Genomic DNA, 21,148 nt, shown 5'->3' with positions numbered 1-21,148 from the left:
AAACCTAAAACCAATCAATGACAGTTCACAATAGAACTTCAAGTATAAATGAACTCCATTCATTTACTACATGAACCACAAAACAAAACTCTTAACAAAATCTTAATTTTTCTCTTTGTCTCCTTTTCTCTTTATAATCCAACCCAAAAAAAAATGAGTGTTGATAGTTTTAATGGCAGTCCTTGTAGAAATGCTAGGAGCTTTACAATACAGCTCTTAACGGGGCGATTTTTCGTTGTATTTTCGACGCTTATAATCCTTGCTTTTATAGGTGCTACATACATATTTGGTCTATACTCAGGTGACATAAAAACAACACTTGGGTATGATCAAACAACACTTAATCTCCTAAGTTTTTTCAAAGATCTTGGGGCTTATTTTAGCCCTCATGCTGGGTTACTTATGGAAGTGGTCCCACCTTGGGCTGTTCTTTCATTAGGTTCTTTAATAAATTTTTTTGGGTATTTTATGATTTGGCTTTTTGTCACACATAAAATCTCTCGTCCTCCTGTTTGGTTGATGTGTTTGTACATAACTATTGGTACTAACTCTTTAGGGTTTGCCAACACCGGAGGACTTGTTCCTAGTGTTCAAAACTTCCCTGAAAATCGAGGGGTTGTAATTGGGATTTTGAAGTCATATTTAGGGATTGGTGGTGCTATTATGACACAATTTTACCATGCTATATATGGTAATGACAACAATGGGGAAGGTGTGATTTTGATCATCGCGTGGTTACCTGCCCTCGTGTTGTTGCTCTTTGCGTTTAGCATAAGAGTTATAAAAGAAACCGGTAGGCAAATAAACAGAGAGAAGAAATTCTTCTATCATATTCTCTATATGTCTCTTGCCATGGCAGGGTTCATTATGGTGATGATCATAGTACAAAAACAAGTTAATTTCAGTAAAGCTGCTTATAGTGGTAGTTATGCTGTCATAATGATCCTCCTTGTTCTACCTATCTTTTTAGTCTTTAGAGAAGAGTATGCTATTTGGAAAACTAAGCTTGAAGCCCGTAATGCTTCCAATACCCTCTCTGAGCTCAAAATCGTACCAAAACAATATGAAACTCTAACAAACCATCGAACTAACACAAACGAATCCCCTTCAGAAGTACTTTGGCATCAAAGTATCTTTCGCCCTCCACCTATCGGAGATAACCACTCAATCTTACAAGCAACTTTTAGTATTGACATGCAAATTTTATTCCTAGCAACAATTTGTGGTATAGGAGGGAACTTAGCCACTATAGATAACTTAGGTCAAATTGGGGCCTCATTAGGATACCCAAAGAAAAGTATAAGCACATTTGTGTCCTTAGTTTCTATATGGCAATTTCTAGGCCGTGTCATGGGAGGACTCATCTCAGAGCGTTTATTAGCCAAATACAAATGGCCTAGACCCGCCTGCCTGACCATTATCTTACTTATATCATGTATTGCCCACCTTCTTATCGCCTTCAACGTGCCTCATGGCCTATATGTTGCATCAATTATAATGGGATTCTGTTTTGGGGCAGAGTGGACGTACCTATTCACCATAATATCTGAACTCTTTGGGCTTAGACATTATGGTACGTTGTATAATTATGGTTCATTGGCTGCGCCATTGGGGTCATTCATATTCAATGTTAGGGTCGCGGGACATTTGTATGATCGCGAGGGATTAAGACAACTCGCGGCATTGGGACTGACTAGGAAGCATGGGGAAGAGTTGCGTTGTAGTGGTGTTAAGTGTTATCAATTGGCTTATATCATAATTACCGTGGCTACGTGTACTACTGCACTTGTGTCTTTGATTCTTGTGGCTAGAACTAGAAAGTTTTACCAAGGGGATATTTATAAGAGGTACCAAGATGATGAAAATGATTCTTTAAGTAATAATGGGTTGAGAGAAACTTCTTAAAGAAAGGAAGAAGAGATCAATTGAAGCTTTTGTTACTATAAATAGATATGTGGTAGTTACTATAATGAGTATATTGATAAGCAAATCCTTGTATTCAAACAATTTTATTTAAGTGTCATCTTATGTAAAATATGAAGAAAACTCTTCTTATCCATGTAACTTGCATATTATTAGAATTTAGAAGGTTTGATATGAAGTTGAAACATATACACTCTCCATTGGAATGAGTATATTATTAAGGTTATGACTTTGAATCTCATCCAACTCTCTTTTTTTTATTTAAGGGTAGATTAGAAAAAGCCTACAGGGAAGAATGTGGATTATTTTTTTCTGTAGGTAATGATAATCAAACTCCTGTCACAAGGGTGGAAAGGAAAGTCCTCAACTTAGGCTAACTCGAGAATTCCTATCACCCCTTATTTTTAAGTGTACTATTTAGCTCTACGTATGTAACACCCTTAAATTTCTATCTATGAAGAAAATTCGAGTGTTACAATGTATGAGGAGAGTATATGTTAGCGTTCATACTTCTAGCCTAAAGAACTTTTGTGTGAAGGGGCATGCATGCACATAGGATATATAACATATTGAATTTCAGCTTTCATTATCAGCTTATGATTCAATTGGAAACAACTCAGCATATTTAGTTTTGAAAGTTCAAGCCTCAAAGAGGTTTAACAAAGAAAAACAAATGAAAAATATAATGCAAAAATGAACACAAGTGTTTATGAGGTATCTTGAATACCTCCCCCACAAATATAGTTTATTATAATGAATTCAACAATTACAAGTATAATAAACCTCCCTTGTCTCGAGAACAATCTCTCAAGACCACAAATACTAAAGCAAAATAAGAACACTCTCAAGCTTCTAACAATGCAATAGCCCTCTCAACAATATGTGTGTTTGTAGTGTTTGTTACTATGGGTGATGAATCCTATTTATAGGCAAGGCATTCATCACCCTTAGTATTCCCTCATAAATCACCATAAACCACAATTAACATCCAATTAACTATGACAATAAACATTACAATAAACAATAGAAGTAATGCACCACATAATTGCATAGCCATTTCACATTCTGACGAAATCAGAATCCTATGTAGCCTTCTGAACTTCCGCTCGACCCGAGCCACTACCTCGCTCGGTCGAGCGAGCTTCCAGAGAAGCTACTGACTTGTTCTGCACACATTGCTCGACCTGTTGCTCGACCGAGCCACTCCCGCTCGACCGGTCGAGCCACTCTTTGCTCGACCGAGCGGTTGGTCGAGCCACACACAGCCTGTTCCTCTTCTTGTTGCTTCGATCAAACAACTCTCATTAACCGTTCCAAACCTTAAACCACCCATATTCGACACATCTTTATCGACCCTCTCTAAAGTACAAGACAAAGCATGTTCGACTATATGTTTAAAGTGAACGTCATCACTAAGATTATTGGCACTTGCTTTAACAAGTTTTACTTTTAGTATAAATGTAATATGAGTAAATGAAACAAATCTTTTTTAATCTCAATGGCATTTCTTTGATTTATTTTTCCCTTTAATCATAAAATTCAACCCCATCAAGTCTCAACGTGTAGGTTTATTTGGCTTGCCTAAACCATAAAGCTTAGTAGATGTTAATTACTCTGTCTCTTTCATTAATTTTGCTTCAGTGGGGTGAATTAAGAAAAATTGATTAATTAATATTTTATGAAAATAAAAGAAATATGTGAATAAAATATAAATAGAAGTTAAATATGTAGATGAAAATTTTTAAAAAGTGTAAATCATAATTAAAAGGTAAAGGTCACTTTCAAACTCCAGTATTTTGCACAAGGCAGGGTTCGGGTGAGATTTTTTTTCTTTTTCCTGAAAGATGCGAACAAACCATATATGTTTCCCTCAAGAAGGAGTAAAAAGGATGCGCGCAATTAAGAGACCTCCCAGTTAATACTGGCAACCAATAGGAGTCGAACCCCAAATCTTTTGCTTAATATATAAATGCTATATCTATTGAGTCACAAACACGAGCAACTTTAAAAATAGTGCAAATTTGATGTAAGTGAGTTAATAGTCTACAATACAACATGATAATATTCCACATCTAATCTTGGTCAAAAGTGTTGCTGTACTCAGTTAAACTATAGGAGTCAACGTATGTAACGTGCATTAATTGTCTAATGACTTGTTATCATCTCAAATCTCAATATAAGCAACAATCAGTTGATTTCATTCATGAGTAAATTTTCAGGCATGTGATTTTAATATCGGTGGCATAGCTAGGCAAATGAAATATTTATTTGACAGTGGCCTGTGGGAGATGCTAAATAATACGGAAATTATAAAAGAATAAATTATCTTAAATAATTTTATATTTTAAATAATTTCATGAATTTCACAAAACTCACAGCAAATTAGCGGTTCAACACGATAGTACATATTTCATGTCTAGAATTGTTGACAATGATCTAAATGGTTTTCTTAATTTTAATTTGATCATAAATGCAAAATCTTATGTGTTTGCTACAATGAGAAATCAAAACTATAAATCATTACTTTGGAAAGTTTGAGTTTAGAGAGTCAACAATGCTAGTTCTGCTATGAGTCTTATAGTGAGTATGCAAAACTGACATTAGTCAAATGAAAAAAATAGTGAGTGCATGTGGTCTTGATAATTAAATTCATTGTAAGACCTTTATATTATGTTTGAATAACGATTTTAGAGAGAAATAAAAGAATAAGAGGTGGGATGGAAGAGAAAAGAATGAAAGAAAAATGAAAGGTGTTTGTTTAGGAGGGAAAGAAAAAGAAAGGGTGAAAATGTACGTTTTTCCTCTCGATTGCTTCTCTCCAAATTCCTACACTCTTTTTTTATTTTCAAACAAGAGATTTGTCGTCACTTTAAATTTCTTTCTTGATCCTTTTCCTGGTTTACTTCTATCCGAACACAATGTTAAAGTGAATCAAAATTCTAATTCGTTCACAAGACTCTTTAAAATAATAATGAGTCAGATGTGTGTTTACAAATAAATATAAATTAATTTAAAAATCATATATGAGTAATAATAAAAAGTAGATAAAAGTTAATGAAAACTTTTTGTAAGTTAGCCTGAAAATTGGTATTCTCCCTGTTAGACCAGATCTAGTGTGAATTTAGTTGGTTCAACTTAACCCAAACTAAAGCGTATACTTTTCAGCTGGTCTTGTAAGAAACTGTCTTATCGTGAGACGGGTCCATACAAAAAGCCTATTAGTAAAAAAAATTTAAAAAATAGAAAACATCAATGAAAATTAAATCCCCACTTATACAAAAAGTGGTTTGTTTTTTTAATAGTTTGAGTTGATCAAATAAAAGTCATTTCATGATGAGACGACCTCAATAGAAAATTAGTATATTCTTTTTTATCTCGTCCTTACATGTGAACACAAAACCAAATGTAGCTTTAACCAAAAGTTAACTACCGTTATTTTAACTTTCAAAATATTTATCTATACAATATATTCTTTTAACTTACTTTACATGTACTTGTACCATTCGATTCTTCAATATCCTTAATTTGACCAACTGATTCCCAATGAAAATAGAATTTAATTTAACAATTCTTACAACTCCCTAAGTAATTATTGATCATCACCTTAAGTCACACATTTCATTCTTCATAATCCAGTTTGAACTTTGAACCATAATCATTTATTTTTCTTTTACAACTTTAATCACTTTTGTCCTTCAACCTTTAATAACTATATCCTTCATGATCATTTAACTTGAACTCGTTATACATTTACATCCACATTCGTTTATTAATCCCCAGTATTTTAAGTTTTATGCACATCTTTCCCAAATAACATCCACACTCTTGATATCCAATTTCATGCGATACTTAACTTCTATTTCAACAATTTGGTTCATCATTAATACAATTTTACACAAACTCAATCCACTCACTCTTTATCCTTTAATGTATCGTCCAATCACGGTTTGAACAAACACTTTTATTCCCTTAATCATTAGCTTTTCGATCACTTCAATACAATTAGCTTCTAATCAAATATTCATTTTCCATAAGTACAATTATTTAACTTCAAATTTCTCCATATATGTAATACAAGGCTTCCATAACTTTTAATTGATTCTTATTTGACTTATGAACTTCCACTCACATTAACCATGAATAAGGCTTGACATAATTTGAACCATTCAAACTTTTTAATTCTCAAAATTATCCTTTCAACATTGTAAATCATTTAGAATATTCTCCATCATAACTTTACATTTACCTCAATACGTATAGAGCGTTCAATAGGGTTACCACAATATTAACTTTACGTCATTCCTATTCATATCAACCATTGTTTCTTTCTCGTAACTTTCCTTAATTGAAATTCTCATCCAAATATCATTAAATTGAACATGTCACTAATACCTTATCTACATTCTTTATTCCTTGATTGATTTTCAATCTTTACACACAATTAACTCATAACTTTCAATATTTCCAAAAGGCTTCTTTTGAACTCTATGCATCGAATCATTCTTACATAACATCATCGCAATTCTTGATAAGCTTGGTCCTCAACTCCTTATGCCAATTATCTGTATATATAATATCTTTAAAATAATTTCAAGAATACTTGACTCGAATATATACATTTCAAGTTGAAATTTTAAGCTCTTTTGAAAACAATTTTTTTTATACATGACATATAAACAATCACAAAAAATTTCACAAAAGATCAATTAGATCCACCAATCAAGATTCAAACAAAAAATTCTCAACTTAACCTTTATACCCTTTAAAACTCCTTTCACCAAACTTCAAAGTTCCAAATTCATAATCCGAACTTAACTCTTGCCCTTCAGCATAACTCTAACTAAAAGAGGATTCACAACACGTAAGAAAACTTCACGATTTCCTTAGCACATAAGAACGTTACACATCGCACTTATAACACATAGTCACATTAGTACCATCCGATTCTCGGAGGTTACACCCTAAGACTCGACAACCGCGCTCCCTCCGATTTTTGAAATGCATTTTTCAAAAATTTTGTACTCAAATATGAGGATTTGAGTACTCCAGAAACAACCATGCTCTGATACCAATTGAAACAGCCCAAACCAGCATAAACAGTATAATAATACTATATACAAAGCACAACTGAAGACTCATAGAAGTCTGGGTTGAATCCGACCTATGGCTCGATAGCCACAGCAAACCAATATCAGAGTATTTTAAAACTTTTTACATTATTAAGTGAATACTATTTACAAAACATTACGAAATTACTCCAATTTAATTTACAATATCTAATTTACATTATGTATTTCAAAAAGAAGTCATCGCCTTGCACGTAACACATAATACAAGTAGGCATCGTCTCCACAGTAAAGCTAACCTGAAAATGGATCTATCCCCCATAAGGGATAGGCCCCATCAATGACTGTCAACAATTGAATTGTTGAGTAATCCGAAAAACTATTACATTTATATACAAGTCATGACCAAACATCTCCAATTTAATCTTTTCTTTATTTGGTATCTCCTTATAAAACATTAATTTATCAAAACCCAAACTCTTTTAAAAGACCGTTTGATATCGATGTAGATACGACTAAAAACCTTCGATTCATAGTGAATCAAAACACGGCTATAACTTTACAAGTTAATAGCGAAAATCAAAATGCGGCTATTACTTTACTAGTCAATAGCGAAATAATACGACAAATGAAACATATGATTTCATTTGCCAAACAAACAAAACTTTATATAACAAACGTATTCATTCAAAACTCATATTAAAAGAATAATATAACAGCATTTTGAAACGTGCGAATATATGGACCGTCAGGAAGTAGGCTTGATCTAAATCCTGAAAACACGGGTGATCGTCATCACCGAAAATACGGTTCTTGCAAGAATGAAACGGGATCGAGGGCTCGAGATCGATCCGAATAACCATTACCTATTATCAAGCTATAAGATTTCACAATAATCTGGATAAAAATATCCGTTGCCAATTCCCAAAAATGGCCATTTTCAATATCGAATATTTCAATATAAAACAAAACAGTAATTCAATTGATTTTATTTAAAACCAACAATCATACTTCATTTTCATAATACGATATTTCAAGACTTATATTTTATAAGTCAATAACATACAAAATATGATTAATTTTTATTAAAATCATTTCACAATGCTAATAAATATTATTACATAAACAAAGCAATCAAACCAATATTTTTCCCATCATCAGTTGAACATAAAAATACTTAAATTAGCTTTAAAAGATATTAGATGTTTGTAGGTTACCTTTAATGAGCAAATTCTTCAACCAAAAATCATATTAGAAAACCAAAGAACTTCGTTTATGCATTTGAACACACACCTTGTGTGCATCAACTTCTAACTCCAAAAGATAACAATCCAAGCTCCCTTTTTGCATCACCATCAATAATACCCAACAAATTCATACCATCCATAATTACTGAATAAAGAAACATAAAATAATCGTAAATACTTGAATAAAGGAATACCCGATTGAAATCCCAATTTGAACAATTAACTTCATAATTGACTATTTTAGATTTTCATGACAATTTGTTAGTATTTTGGGCACAGCTCTCTCATACAAACTCATTTTGGGGCGAATTAAGTGCCCACGCGACTCGACTGCTACTCCGAACTCTACAGATCTTATGAAGAAACCAAAAACCTAAAAATGACTGTAACTGTCACGAAAACAGACAGGAACAAACGGACAGAATCTTGTTCCAATGAAATGAACATTACTCTCAACTTTGAACATGAATCAAAATCTCAAATTTTAACCACTAATCAATACTACCACGTGAATTAGAATTTAAAGAGAACCAAATAAATCCAATTTCAATACTTGAACTAATTACTCAATTGATAAACAAATACTCTAACTTCAGATTTGAATCAAAGTATATAAAATCCCAAAATAGAGAAAAGTATAAAGTGATTCTAATTTTTAGTCTTTCTTTGAATGAATAAAATGAATAAAATGAGGAAGATGATGACTATATTTTCGATAATGGAATGATATGCGACTTTCTTTTTGATAATGGATTGATATGGGACTTTTTTTAGTGATATTGGTGAAGAGTGATAAGGAATAGTATCCTTGAACGCCTAACTACGTGACACAATCGTTGCATGTGTGTCATCAAATGATATTACCAAATTTTTATTTGTTTTCGATTATACTCGATCTTTATCGTATAACTTACTTTTTGTTCCAAAATAATTACAACTAATATCTAAATGTATTAAAATATTTTACTAAATCCCAATAAAATATCACGTTTAAGAAATACTAATCCCAGATACACTTAATTAATTAATTATAATTAATCAAGCGGCTAATTTTTGGGCTATTTTAAATGTATCATAAACGCCTATTTGAGGTATCCTAAAACCCTACTGAGTAAACTTGCAGCTACACTATATTTTATGTTTCTTTATTTAAAAAATCTAATGGGTCGGTCCGGTCTCCCACAAAAATTTATGTATTTTTATTTATATCACAAATTTTGGACAAACATAATTTTTTTCATCCTCATTTTAATATTTATATTATGTTATGGTTCTCGTATGTTTCCCACTAACTTTATAAAAACATTTTTTATTAGTTGTGGTCCCTATATATTTTCCACTATCTTTTTTTAATATTTATGGTCCTCACTTTTCTCCATTAAATTTATTATTCAATAAAATAATATATTTACTATTTAAAATATTCTATTTTTCTTAATTTTTATGAACATTTTTTATAAGAACTTCATTGAATGACTAAGAGAGTATATTATTGAGATTTTAAAAAAATCACATGATCAAATTGCAATAACAATGCTATAAGAAATATTATAGACCTAATATTTTAGATCAAAAATTAGTTATGTTCAAATAACTAATAAAGTGTTATTTATGAATTATGATGATTAATATGTACATTTTCTTAAAAATATTTCATATTTGAACTTACTATATATCATAGATTGGGCATATTTTAAGTCCATAAAAGAAAAATCTTGGCATTATCACTACTTCTTTTCTTTTAATTTGCACTATTTATTTCTAATTTTACTTATTGATATTGTACCATTTCTTTATTGACAATGTTCAACTTTTTATTTTTAATCTCATACATATAGTTTTTCACTCCTATTTTAACCACTTAGTTATAATGTCTATTTACCTTTTTTTATCTTGTTCTCATATCAAATTTCTTTTTATTCACTGTCTTACCAAAAATACAAGTGTATTTCCAAAGGTGACAAAGAGAGTATTTGAAACATGGTCATAATCGTCAACCTAATATTCTGCACAAAGTTTATGTTTGGGGAGGAAGCGAATATACAATACTTGTAACCCCGCGAGAGAAGGGTAGAAGGAATGCGTGCAATTAATAAAACATCAAAGTTACAGAGTGTTTCAAAATAAGAGATGAGTATCACCGACATAGTATAAGAGAAAGAAACAGACGAAACATAAGTTGCCACGTCTCCGATATGGACGGATAAACATATTCTCTCCCTGCAGTCTAGCCCTTCCTTTTGGCTTCATCACTTCCCTCAATTTTATTTATTTATTTATTTATTTTTCTGAAATAGTATACTCTAGAAGTAACTTATCAATTGGTTATTGGAAGGCCAACAATTTCAAATGTCCTGTTTCTGCTAAACTTCACCCTTTCATTATTATCTGAATCTCTTCCATGGAGAAACTGTCTTTCTCCAAATTCTCTTCATCCCCATCTTCTGCTGTTCCTCCTCCATTTGTAGTATCTCCTTATTTATCTTTATGTAAAGCTAGAAGAAGGGTTTCTTTCACTCTTAGTAACCCTAAGAAATTCTCAGTTTTTGCTTCTAAAAGTGGCCCTAATGATGATGATAAACTCAATCAATGGGACCTTATGGAGCTCAAGTTTGGCCAAATGTTGGGTGAAGATCCTAAACTCACTTTAGCTAAGGTCATTTCTCAACGTTATCTACTGTTGTATTATATTTTTTTTGTATTAATTTCCCTGCAATTGTGTATTTGTTTTAGAAATTACTTGATAATTATATATTGTGCTGCTCCATGAAATTGTTTTGAATAATCTTAACATTTTGCCTGGTTATGATATTGGGGTTCTGTGATGATTCCGATATAGTAGTATAAGTTAGGCCGAACAGTCTTGCCTCGGGCCATGCCATAGGCAGGCCCGAGCCTAAGTTCCCTTGTGAGTCTGCTGTATGCTTTGATGGGGAAATTATGTCTTCTCAACTATGCTTTTTAAAAGAATTTTGGTGAATATGCATTTTTGATTAATTTATGTTGTTGATGGTTTAGATTATGGGAAGGAAAGCGAACCCAGATGCTTCTTATATTGATATTGAAAAGAACTTCTATAAAAATATTGGGAAATTAGTGGAGGTGAAAGAGCTCCCATTTGATGTCCCTGAGAAGCAGGGGTCAACGAAAATGGGAAACGGATTGAATTTGGTGAAACCAGTGCCCAAGAAAGGGATAAAAGTAGGTGGTGGTGGTGGTGAGGAAAATTCTAAATTGCCTGAGATAAAAAGGCCTAATGAGTTATTTAGGAATAAGGTGAGTGGTGCTACTAAGTCTAATGTTCCGAATGTTATTTTGCGAAAACCAAGTGTATTTGATGAGAAAGATGATGAAATGAATAATTCCTCGAGGTTGAAGATTAAGCCAAATTTGTCATTGTCGATGAGGACTGAACCGGTAAAGGAGCAATTTAGTGGGATGACTTTGTTGAAGAAGCCTCAGGTGAGTGTGGAGAAGGAAAATAGTGATCAAAATAAAAACACTTTGATGGATGGATCAATGGGTAGTGGACTAGTGAACAAACCAGCAAACACATTCCACTCTGACTCGAGTTCTGATGAAGCAACGCTGTTGGAGAAACCCATGCCTCAGAATACTGAAGGCATTGAAAACAATTTTTTGGTTAACGAAATGGACAATATGATGGAGGATTATATTGAAGGATCTCTTGAATCAGAAGGTGATTTGGTTTTAGAGCAAGATGGACGAGGGGAGATCTTGGTGACAGGTAAATATTGCAATTTCTTTAATTTTGTGTTCTATGTTATGTTCAAATTGTTGCAGATGATGAGATGTTAATGCTATTTATGTATCTATCTTCAAGAAATGCAGCTCTCTGAGCAAACTGGTGCCAGTGATACAGGGAATGAGAATGGACTGAATGAATCCTCAAATGCAAGAGAAACTGCTTCTGAGTTCTCTGTTGAGTCTGTTCTCCTAGGAAAACCTCGAAGGTATTATCGGTGTGCATTTAGATTTCATGTGTTACATGGCCTTAATTTTTTTCATGCTAATTAAGTTTATGTAATAGATTAGACCCATCTGTAAAAGAAGTGTCATCATACACAACTAAAGAGAGAACCACTTCTGCATATCCTGTAAGCTTTAAGGATGGAGGCGTGCAAGAACAGCCTCACTCACAGCCTCTGAAGGTTGAACTTCTTATGCTCAACTGGTTCTAGCTAACAATTACTGTTGGGGTAGATTTTGAATCGTTTACGCTCTTATAGGAATCGGAAGAGACTGCATGGACACAAGTGGAGAAACTTTTCAATGTTGGAGATAGGGTGGAAGTGGAATTAATTAGTTGTAGCACAAGAGGATTTGTGGTATGGATTGAGTGAAGTTTTCATTGTTCATTCTTATCTGCTGCTTGCAATTTTTACTCTTCTTATTTCTTATTTTAACTTACACGCAAAGGTTTCTTTATTCAGGTATCCTTCAGATCATTGATAGGATTTTTGCCATACCGTAACCTGGCAGCAAAGTGGAAGTTTCTAGCATTTGAGTCATGGTTGAGAAAGAATGGTTTAGATCCATCCAAGTATAGGCAACATTTAGGCATTATCGGAAATGAAGAGGTTTCTAGCAAGACCACTTCTCTTGAGTCATCACCCGTTCTAGACGATGGTGTAGAAGAAAAGTCTGAAATTTCAGCAGATATGGAACTAGAAGGCCTTTTGAAAATATATGACCAAGAGAAAATACAGTATCTATCATCATATGTTGGTCAGGTTTGATAGTTTTAACAATAATCTGGAAATAGATATGAACTACTTGCTTATGTTTCATAAAAAGCTTATATTGTATTTTATATTAGCAGCTTATCAGAGTAAACATTTTTTTGGCCGATAAGAAGTCCAGAAAGCTTATATTTTCTATGAGGCCAAAGGAAAAGGAAGAATCTATTGAGAGAAAAAGAAGTCTAATGGTAGTGCATTTTTTTTCTTCCCTGTATATTTGTTTATTTTTACTTCATTGGTGCAACCTTAACTTCTCTACAAAAATTAAATGGTTATGCGTATAACCAAGCCGTTTAATTCAAACTATGGTTAGTGTTTTTACAATAATATTCTACAATTATGCGATCTATATGCAGGGTGTGTAATATTTGCTAATTGGCTCTGTGTATTATGTGATTCAGAGTTGCATTCACTAATCTTCCCTCCCTGTGCATTTACTTGATGTATAATGCATAGTATGGATCTCTAGTATAATGACTTTTCATCTGAGAGATGGTGTTTGTTGTTATCTTTGTTTTGGTACAATTATATACCTGCTATTCTGCTTCCCATGCCGCCTCTTATTGTACCAGAATGAATAGCTATTAATGTGGTCGTAGATTATCCTCTTTTCTATTTATTCTCTTGGGGTGCGTGTATACTGTATTAAGCATATATTAGAGATGAAAGAAACATAACAGTAACTCTGGGTATGGATTATGAACTAGTAGTAAAAATAAAAACAAACAAGTTAAGCAGAATCAGAAGAGCTAACTATGGTGGAACATTCTTTGACGATGTCTTCTTGTAGTCATATCCATATGCAGCCTATTGTACATTCTAGCTATTGGGTTTGAATAAAGGTTGATTCATTAAGTTTGAGTATAAACTTTGTTCTTTTAGGGGTACAAGGCTAGGGGTTGAGGTTGGGGGGTAAGGAAGGAAAAAGGATCATCAAGCATATTACATAGATTAGAGAGCCATTAGAGTTCAAGGTGTGGATTAATATGAAATCGTTGTATTCATATAATACAAAAAGTAATAAGTGAAGTGAAAATGAGAAGAGCTAACTATTAATTTAAGAATACAGAATAATCTCGGACAATGTCTTCATGTTGCCCATAATAGAGCATGCCTTACTTTCAACTGTAGGATGTCAGCTTGTCAGCTGTTAAGATAATGATACTAAAGAGAATTGCTTGAAAACATAGAGTTAGTTGCATTAAGATTTTGCTACAAATTTGTGTTCCTTTATTGTCACGAGGATCCTATCTAATGCATTGTTATTTGCTCCGTATACTTAGTTTCAATCATGTTACCAACTAGTGATAACAACTTAATTAAAGAGGTCAATGAAGCAATTAGCATCAAAAATACATGATTACATTCAAATCTAGAGTTGAATATGCTTAGCTTGTATTGCTTATGATATTCTACATGGATTATTTCGAGAAAAATAAATTTAGTAAGGGCTGATAAATTTAAACTGGTTTAATAAGTTTAGATAAGGATTAATAAGGTGAATGTCTCTTACATACTTCCATTTCACTCATTTCAATAAAAAGGGTCGATAAGTTTAGATTAGGGCTATTGAGCTCTAGAAAAGTTCATGTAAATTAAGATAGATCATATCGAACAAAATCTAAGCTCCATGAGCTCTCACCTCGTGGGAGTTACCTTTCATCATAGACTACTATAGGGAGCATGTTTATGTTGATGGCATGGTAAAGAGTGTGCTAAATATTTTATGAGCTACTTGTTACGATCTTTATCTTCTTGTCAACCTTTATTTTTAATTGTGTCTTTTAGGGATGTTTGTTCTCAATGTAGCCAAACAGTTATTGTATTTTAGTTTCCTCCTATATAGACTATAGTTTACAGTAAAGTGACTAGTGAAGTTGCAATGATTTTTTCTTTTAAGGGTCAGTTGGAGACAACCTATTTGTTATTACCGGGGAAGGGTTGGATTCCACCCCCATTTCCTCCAACGTCTCCTAGGTTGGAGACAATCAATGACAATAAGGTAATACAAAGTACACCTTTTAGGGAACAAGCTTTCTTCTTGTATGAGGTATGGCCATATGGTGCATACAAACTTCATTTTAGGGAACAAGCCTTTTTGAAGTTTATAAACTTAATTGACATTGTAAGTTGCTCGAACAAATATTTCTATAAAGGTTGTAAACATATACACACTTGATTTTCAAATAAACATGTCAACCTAATTTCTTATTAATTCTAGGAACTAATGTTGTACATTATGCAGGCAAAGCTTAGTGTTGGAGACGTCGTGAAATGCTGCATAAAAAAGATAACATATTTTGGTATTTTTGTTGAGGTAAGAAATTGGTTCAAATTTGTTTTCTCACTTTTTCAGTTCAACATTCTTACTTAAGGATTAATCAATCCATGCTTTGGTGTACAAAATATTGTAGGTTGAAGGAGTACCAGCTCTAATACATCAGACAGAAGTTTCATGGGATGGCACATTGGACCCTTCATCTTACCTAAAAATTGGCCAGGTAAGGAGGTTTGTACTTTGTAGTGTTGTAGAAAAAAGCATGTTAGAAAAGGCACTCCTATGCATGGAAAAGATAAATCTAGTCGTGGGCCGTTTGCAAAAAATGGCCATGGTGTCGTGGAAATTGACGATAACTAAATAATAACGCTGTGTGAATTTTTGAAAAAAAAATCACATAAGGGGAGTATTGAAATTATATATTTGCATTTTGTCGTTGAACTTCTAGTATCATGCAATATTATGGACATGTCCATAGCTATTATAATTGCACGGGGTGCTTTTAGTGCATAACTAACTTATTTGTTAATTATTTTTTTAATGATTTAAATTATGAGCAACTATAATTTAAGTGGTTTGCAGTTATTAAAGTTAATGGGTATTATTGAAATTTTAACAGAGACATGTTGTAAGAACTTTTCCTACAATTTAGGGAGTCTTGGCGACAAATAACGTTGTGACGGTGAAATATCGTTGCATATGCGAAATATTTACGAATAGTCAACGGGGCCTTTTGAGCGTGAAAATTCATGCACCGTTATATAACAGGATTAAACATCGCGATAACTCTCAAACAAGTGACATAACCGGCCGTTACATAACGTATCGGGCAAATTTTTATTCCATGCTCCTGTGTATTTAAGCGAAATTTTTCATAATGACTCATGCTTCAACAAGTAAAAACAAGCTTGATAGCAACCTTAAGCTTCTGGAGGTACAAACTTCAACTGAGAATGAATCAGTTTCATGTAAATCAGATCCTGTATATACGCCTAAATTTGGATCCAATACTTTTCCGGGCACTATTGCTATTTTTGTCGTGATCAGAAGAGGCTTTTTATTCTTCTTGCAGATAGTGGAAGCTAAAGTTCACCAGTTAGATTTTGCACTTGAGCGCATTTTCTTGTCCCTAAAAGAGATTACTGTAAGTATACTCTTGTTATTTTGTATTAATAGATTTATATTTCCTAGAAGAAGCTCTGATCTTTTCTTATATTTTTTGTTACAGCCAGATCCACTAAATGAGGCATTAGAATGCATTGTTGGAAGCAATGGCTGCAGTGGGACATCAAATGTTGCACAAGAGGACACAGAGGTTTGTACTTTTTTAGTCTGACATTTATCTACCATATCGCGGGATCCTCTTGAAAATCGAGATGTCTGTTTGTTTGAGGACTTAAGAATAAGGATATCTTTATTGCTTAGCATCTAGTACGTTCTTAACCAAGTGCCCAAAATACTTTTCATGACGGACTACTATGTTTATGGTATTGGACTTATCCTGTAGAAGGTTACTGAAGACTAATTTTATCATTGTCCGTAGGCTGAATTGTCTAATTAATATTCTGTATAGTCATGGAAGCTTGAATTCATAAATGAAAATGGCAACTTAATAATATCGTTGCAGTTATTTATATTACTCCCTCCAATTCAACACTAACGTCCCATTACTTTATGCACTCTATCCAATGCACTTATTCAATTTTTAATATCTTTAATTGTGCGTTATTAAAAATTATGGAAAGTTGATATTAATAATCCTTACATTGAGACGAATCAAACAAGATCCCACATGACTATGTTTTAACTTGTAGATTAATAATAAATACAAATTAAGAGTAAGAGATGAATAGTGTCTAAAAAGTAAATGGGACGTTAGTGCTAAATTGGAGGGAGTAGTATTTAGTGGCCTTCAGCAAGTGCTATGTTTGATGTAGTTGAGGTGATAGCCATCTCACTTCTTATTTCAAATCCAACGGTAAGCACTTGTGGAATCAAGGAGGATATAATATGCATATTTTTTTGACAATGTTGAAGTAATTTTAACCGACTTATATTGTATTATCTATTGATTTATATGGTGTTGGACTCATAGCATGATCATGATTGAAAAAAGTTATTTTCTTGATTTCATTAATCAGTGGGCTGAGGTGGATTCACTTGTTGAAGAACTGCAAGCAATCGATGGCGTTGAGACTGTTACCAAGGGCCGTTTTTTCTTGAGCCCTGGTTTGGCGCCCACATTTCAGGTGAGCTCTTTGAAGTTTCATTGTTCACGTATAGATATCATATGTGTTCTATATCAGTAGCCTCTTAGGATGAGTTTGTTAAGTAGTTGTTCTCAAGTTATATTGCTGAATTTACCTTCTGTGTTTCGGACCTTGTGGGATAAAGAAGTTTACATCGAACAACATTGCTGCTACATTTCCCCTTCCTTATTCGTCACTCATTGCATCTTATGAAAATGATAAAATCAATTGTCACCGTCTCACTGATACATGATTCCTTATTCGTGGATTCATCTTTGATAGGATAGTCCTCTTCTGTCTTTTGTGCACGTTTTCACAAAATGTGAACTCTGAATAGAACTCCTACTGAACTCTGTCTATTGGACACTTGGTGCAGCCCTTTAGAACAAGTTGACAAATATATCTTCTCGTGTATGCTTTGTATTTTTTATCGATTATCGATCTTTTATTTTGAACCAACTGTGCTTTACAGGTTTACATGGCATCTATGTTCGAGAATCAGTACAAATTACTGGCTCGATCTGGAAACAAAGTTCAAGAGGTATTATTTGAATTTGCTAATATACTTCATATATTGTTCACTTTGTCTTTAATTATCCCTCTTTCTCATTGAGTAATGAGTATGGCAATTTAATGCTTTTTACTGCGATTAGGCAGTTATATGCATATTTGTTCATTATTATGATATTTAAATGGCTAGTTTTGTCAAGATAGATTATTCGATGTGATACCAAAACTATTAAGAATGGCTCTTGAAGAGTTGAAGTCTCTCACGTAAATGTATCTTAGGCTAATTGGTCTTTATTTAGAGATCCACCGCATATAGAGATTTAAATTTAAACAAAAATAAACTGCTAAACTCAAATGGCATCAAAACAGAAGTAGGTAAAACAAGCTTCATCCTTGTGTAAGAGGTCTAATCAAGTTGCATCTTTTCAACACCCTTGAATGTTGGTACACTCGAGATGAGGAAGCCATGGGGACCATTTGTAGGCTCTTTACCCCCAAAACCTTGCTCGGAGTATTGACTATAGGATTGAAATTAAGTTGACATTTTTTTATTGGTTCATATAATTGACTAATTTTTTGGAATTAAGGCTTTAATATTTTTATTGATTCTTCAGTATGTAATTGGTCTTAATGGTTATGTGATTTTATTCTAGTATGAGATGGTTGTTCTTATTATTGCAATAATTGTATCCATATAGAATATGTTAGTGCCAATTAGTTTAGTTGATCAAGTCAAAAGTGGTATATGTGATACGTTTTGTCTCCTCAGGAAATTGCTCACTCTTTTATGTTGTAAATATTTATTTGTACTTAGAGAATAAGAAAAAATACAAGTGAATGGAAGAGATGAGTGATTAAGAGATGAAGAGAGAGAATGAGTTTGTAGATGAGACTAAAAGAAATAGTGTGGGATCGCTACCAAAAAAGAAAAGGATGCATAGATTTGGGATTTATTGGGAGTAGTAAAGAACTATGAGAATATGCTAGAAGAGAGATAAAGTGAGAGAAATATAGTTTGCTTGTATATAGCTCTTTATGTTGTTTCATACAAAATGATGAGTACAACATCCTTTATATAGAGGAAGAAAGATGCTAACTAATAAATGTAACCAATAAATAGTCATAACCTTTGGTCTTTCAACTACCATAGCTCCTCTAACTATTCATGTGCCTCTTAATTAACCAATTATGCATGAACTTATTAATGAGGGGACTAAAGGTCTCATTTACTAACACCCCTCCTTGAGACTTTGATCTTCTTTCCAAGTAAGCTTATGAGTTTCTCGAATCTTCCCTTCGAAAGCGGTTTAGTGAAAATGTTTGCTAATTGATCTTTCCCGTCAATCTTGACCAGCTTGACTTCACTCTATTTTCCACTCTTAAAGCCAGTCCAATTACTTTCCGTGAAACCAACTACCTCTTGGACTAGTGATCATGGTTTGAAATTGAATGTCATAGCCTAATTTCCCTTTACATATCCTTAGGAGTCTCTTTGCCGCTTCTAGGTGAAGTTGGCTTGGTCTTTGCATAATCTTGATAAGGAACTTGCTATAAACATAATATTTGGTCTTATTGAAGTAAGATAAAGTAAGCTACTTATCATTCTTCGGTAGATTCTCTAATTTGCTTTCTCATTTCCATTATTCTTGCACAACTTTTCATTTCCTTGAAGTGGAATTGTGACAAGATTGCAATTATTCTGGTAAATGAAGCTTCCCTCTGAACTTTGATCAACTTCAATTTCGAAAAAATAATTGAGAAGTCCAAAATCTGTAATCCCAAATTCTTTTATTATTTTCTTCTTGAATTCTAAAATCAATTCTTGATTGTTGCCTATGATGATTATGTCGCTTACATACAAGAAACGAATTAGAATGTCTTTATTTTTATGAGTTTTCACATAGAATATTCTTACGGAGACGTTTCACAAACTCTTGTGGAGTAAAATAATCATTAATTTTGTTGTATCGGGCCCTTGTGTGTTTGAGACCATAAGGTTTTCTTCAACTTCATTACCTTGTCTCATTGAGTTAAGACTGCTCGAATAGCGTCATTTCTTGAGGAACGTGTTGTCTCATTGTAATCGATGTCGAACTACTGAGAATGCCTTTGACTATAGGTCTTGCTTTATATTTTGAAATAAAACCATCTCGTTTAGTTTTCATCTTGTAGATCCACTTATCTCCGATGGTTTTTTATGAGGTTGTCTCATTCTTCTCAATCATCTCTTTCATTTTGGATTCGGTTCAATGATTGCTATGTGGCATGACTTTGAATCTTGAATCTCATTCAAGTCTGGATATCTAGCTTATAATTTTGTGATACGAACCAATAGCATTTTTATCTTTGAATTCTGAATCTAGAGTTCTGACTGGAGTACTTGGAGACTTATTTTCTTGCTGATAACAAATAGGAGAGAATATTACTCAAATGTTAGGTTTATAACATCTTAGAAGAGTTTTTAACTGTTAGTTTTATGAAATTGTGACAGTTGATGGTTGAAGCGTCACTGGATAAGGAAGACATGAAATCGGTAATACTCAAATGTACTAACAGAGTTGACATCTAATTTTGATCCTTTCCAGATTTTGCATAATGTTATGTACATTCTCTACCCACTTCAATGCTTCACTTTCACTCCCCCTTAGCTTGTATTTTTTTTTTTTTATTAATTTTATTTTGTAATACAAATTGTAAATTTATTTTTTTGAGATTGGCTATTTTAACTCTTATCCTACAGGTTATAGGATTTTATAATATATATCATAACGCGTAGTTTCTTCTATTGTGATCTTTTTCTGTATAGCCTACTCAAACCATCACTATTTATTACTCCTATTAGGGTGGATATCTGGAATGTCCATTGGAATAAAGAATTTTTTTAAGTTTGAAAATGAAAATCATTTTGGAAATATGGTTGAATTTTTAAAAGTTCAATTAATTGATTTTTAGAAGCCTAAATTAATTAATAATTGATTAGTTATGCAACTTAGTTGTAGTTGAGAATTGTTGATATGTTTAACTTAAATAGAACTATATATATATATATATATATATATATTAAAAAACAAAACAAAATTGGAAAATTGAATATCTGACTTTCCAAATATCC

At 32.8% G+C, this 21,148-nt stretch overlaps 2 protein-coding genes across 2 annotated transcripts; both read left to right on the top strand.

The window, feature by feature from the left end:
• Nucleotides 1–79: 79 nt before the first annotated feature.
• Nucleotides 80–2,085, top strand: LOC130804831 (protein NUCLEAR FUSION DEFECTIVE 4-like). Its single transcript, XM_057669447.1, has one exon. The coding sequence runs from the start codon at nt 154–156 to the stop codon at nt 1,903–1,905; it is 1,752 nt and encodes a 583-aa protein (XP_057525430.1). The 5' UTR covers nt 80–153; the 3' UTR covers nt 1,906–2,085.
• Nucleotides 2,086–10,445: 8,360 nt separating this feature from the next.
• On the top strand, nt 10,446–20,717 carry LOC130804829 (uncharacterized). The gene is made up of 14 exons (XM_057669444.1): nt 10,446–10,892; nt 11,255–11,984; nt 12,081–12,210; nt 12,288–12,408; nt 12,487–12,585; nt 12,691–12,990; nt 13,080–13,187; nt 15,245–15,316; nt 15,414–15,500; nt 16,350–16,421; nt 16,506–16,592; nt 17,419–17,526; nt 17,999–18,067; nt 20,528–20,717. The coding sequence occupies exons 1-14, from the start codon at nt 10,638–10,640 to the stop codon at nt 20,603–20,605; spliced, it is 2,316 nt and encodes a 771-aa protein (XP_057525427.1). The 5' UTR covers nt 10,446–10,637; the 3' UTR covers nt 20,606–20,717.
• The last annotated feature ends 431 nt before the right edge of the window (nt 20,718–21,148 follow it).

This window comes from Amaranthus tricolor, chromosome 17, assembly GCF_026212465.1.
Source record: "Amaranthus tricolor cultivar Red isolate AtriRed21 chromosome 17, ASM2621246v1, whole genome shotgun sequence".
NCBI classification, from domain to species: Eukaryota; Viridiplantae; Streptophyta; class Magnoliopsida; order Caryophyllales; family Amaranthaceae; genus Amaranthus; species Amaranthus tricolor.
The sequence above is the reverse complement of the archived record's forward strand: the minus strand, read 5'-3'. Positions and strand labels throughout refer to the sequence as shown.

Excerpts from the sequence above, each read along its gene's own strand:
- LOC130804831 (XM_057669447.1), top strand. The coding sequence starts at position 154 with ATGAGTGTTGATAGTTTTAATGGCAGTCCTTGTAGAAATGCTAGGAGC.
- LOC130804829 (XM_057669444.1), top strand. The coding sequence starts at position 10,638 with ATGGAGAAACTGTCTTTCTCCAAATTCTCTTCATCCCCATCTTCTGCT. Across the intron at positions 10,893-11,254 it reads CTAAACTCACTTTAGCTAAG|ATTATGGGAAGGAAAGCGAA; the intron begins GTCATTTCTCAA and ends TTGATGGTTTAG. Across the intron at positions 17,527-17,998 it reads GTTTGGCGCCCACATTTCAG|GTTTACATGGCATCTATGTT; the intron begins GTGAGCTCTTTG and ends TGTGCTTTACAG.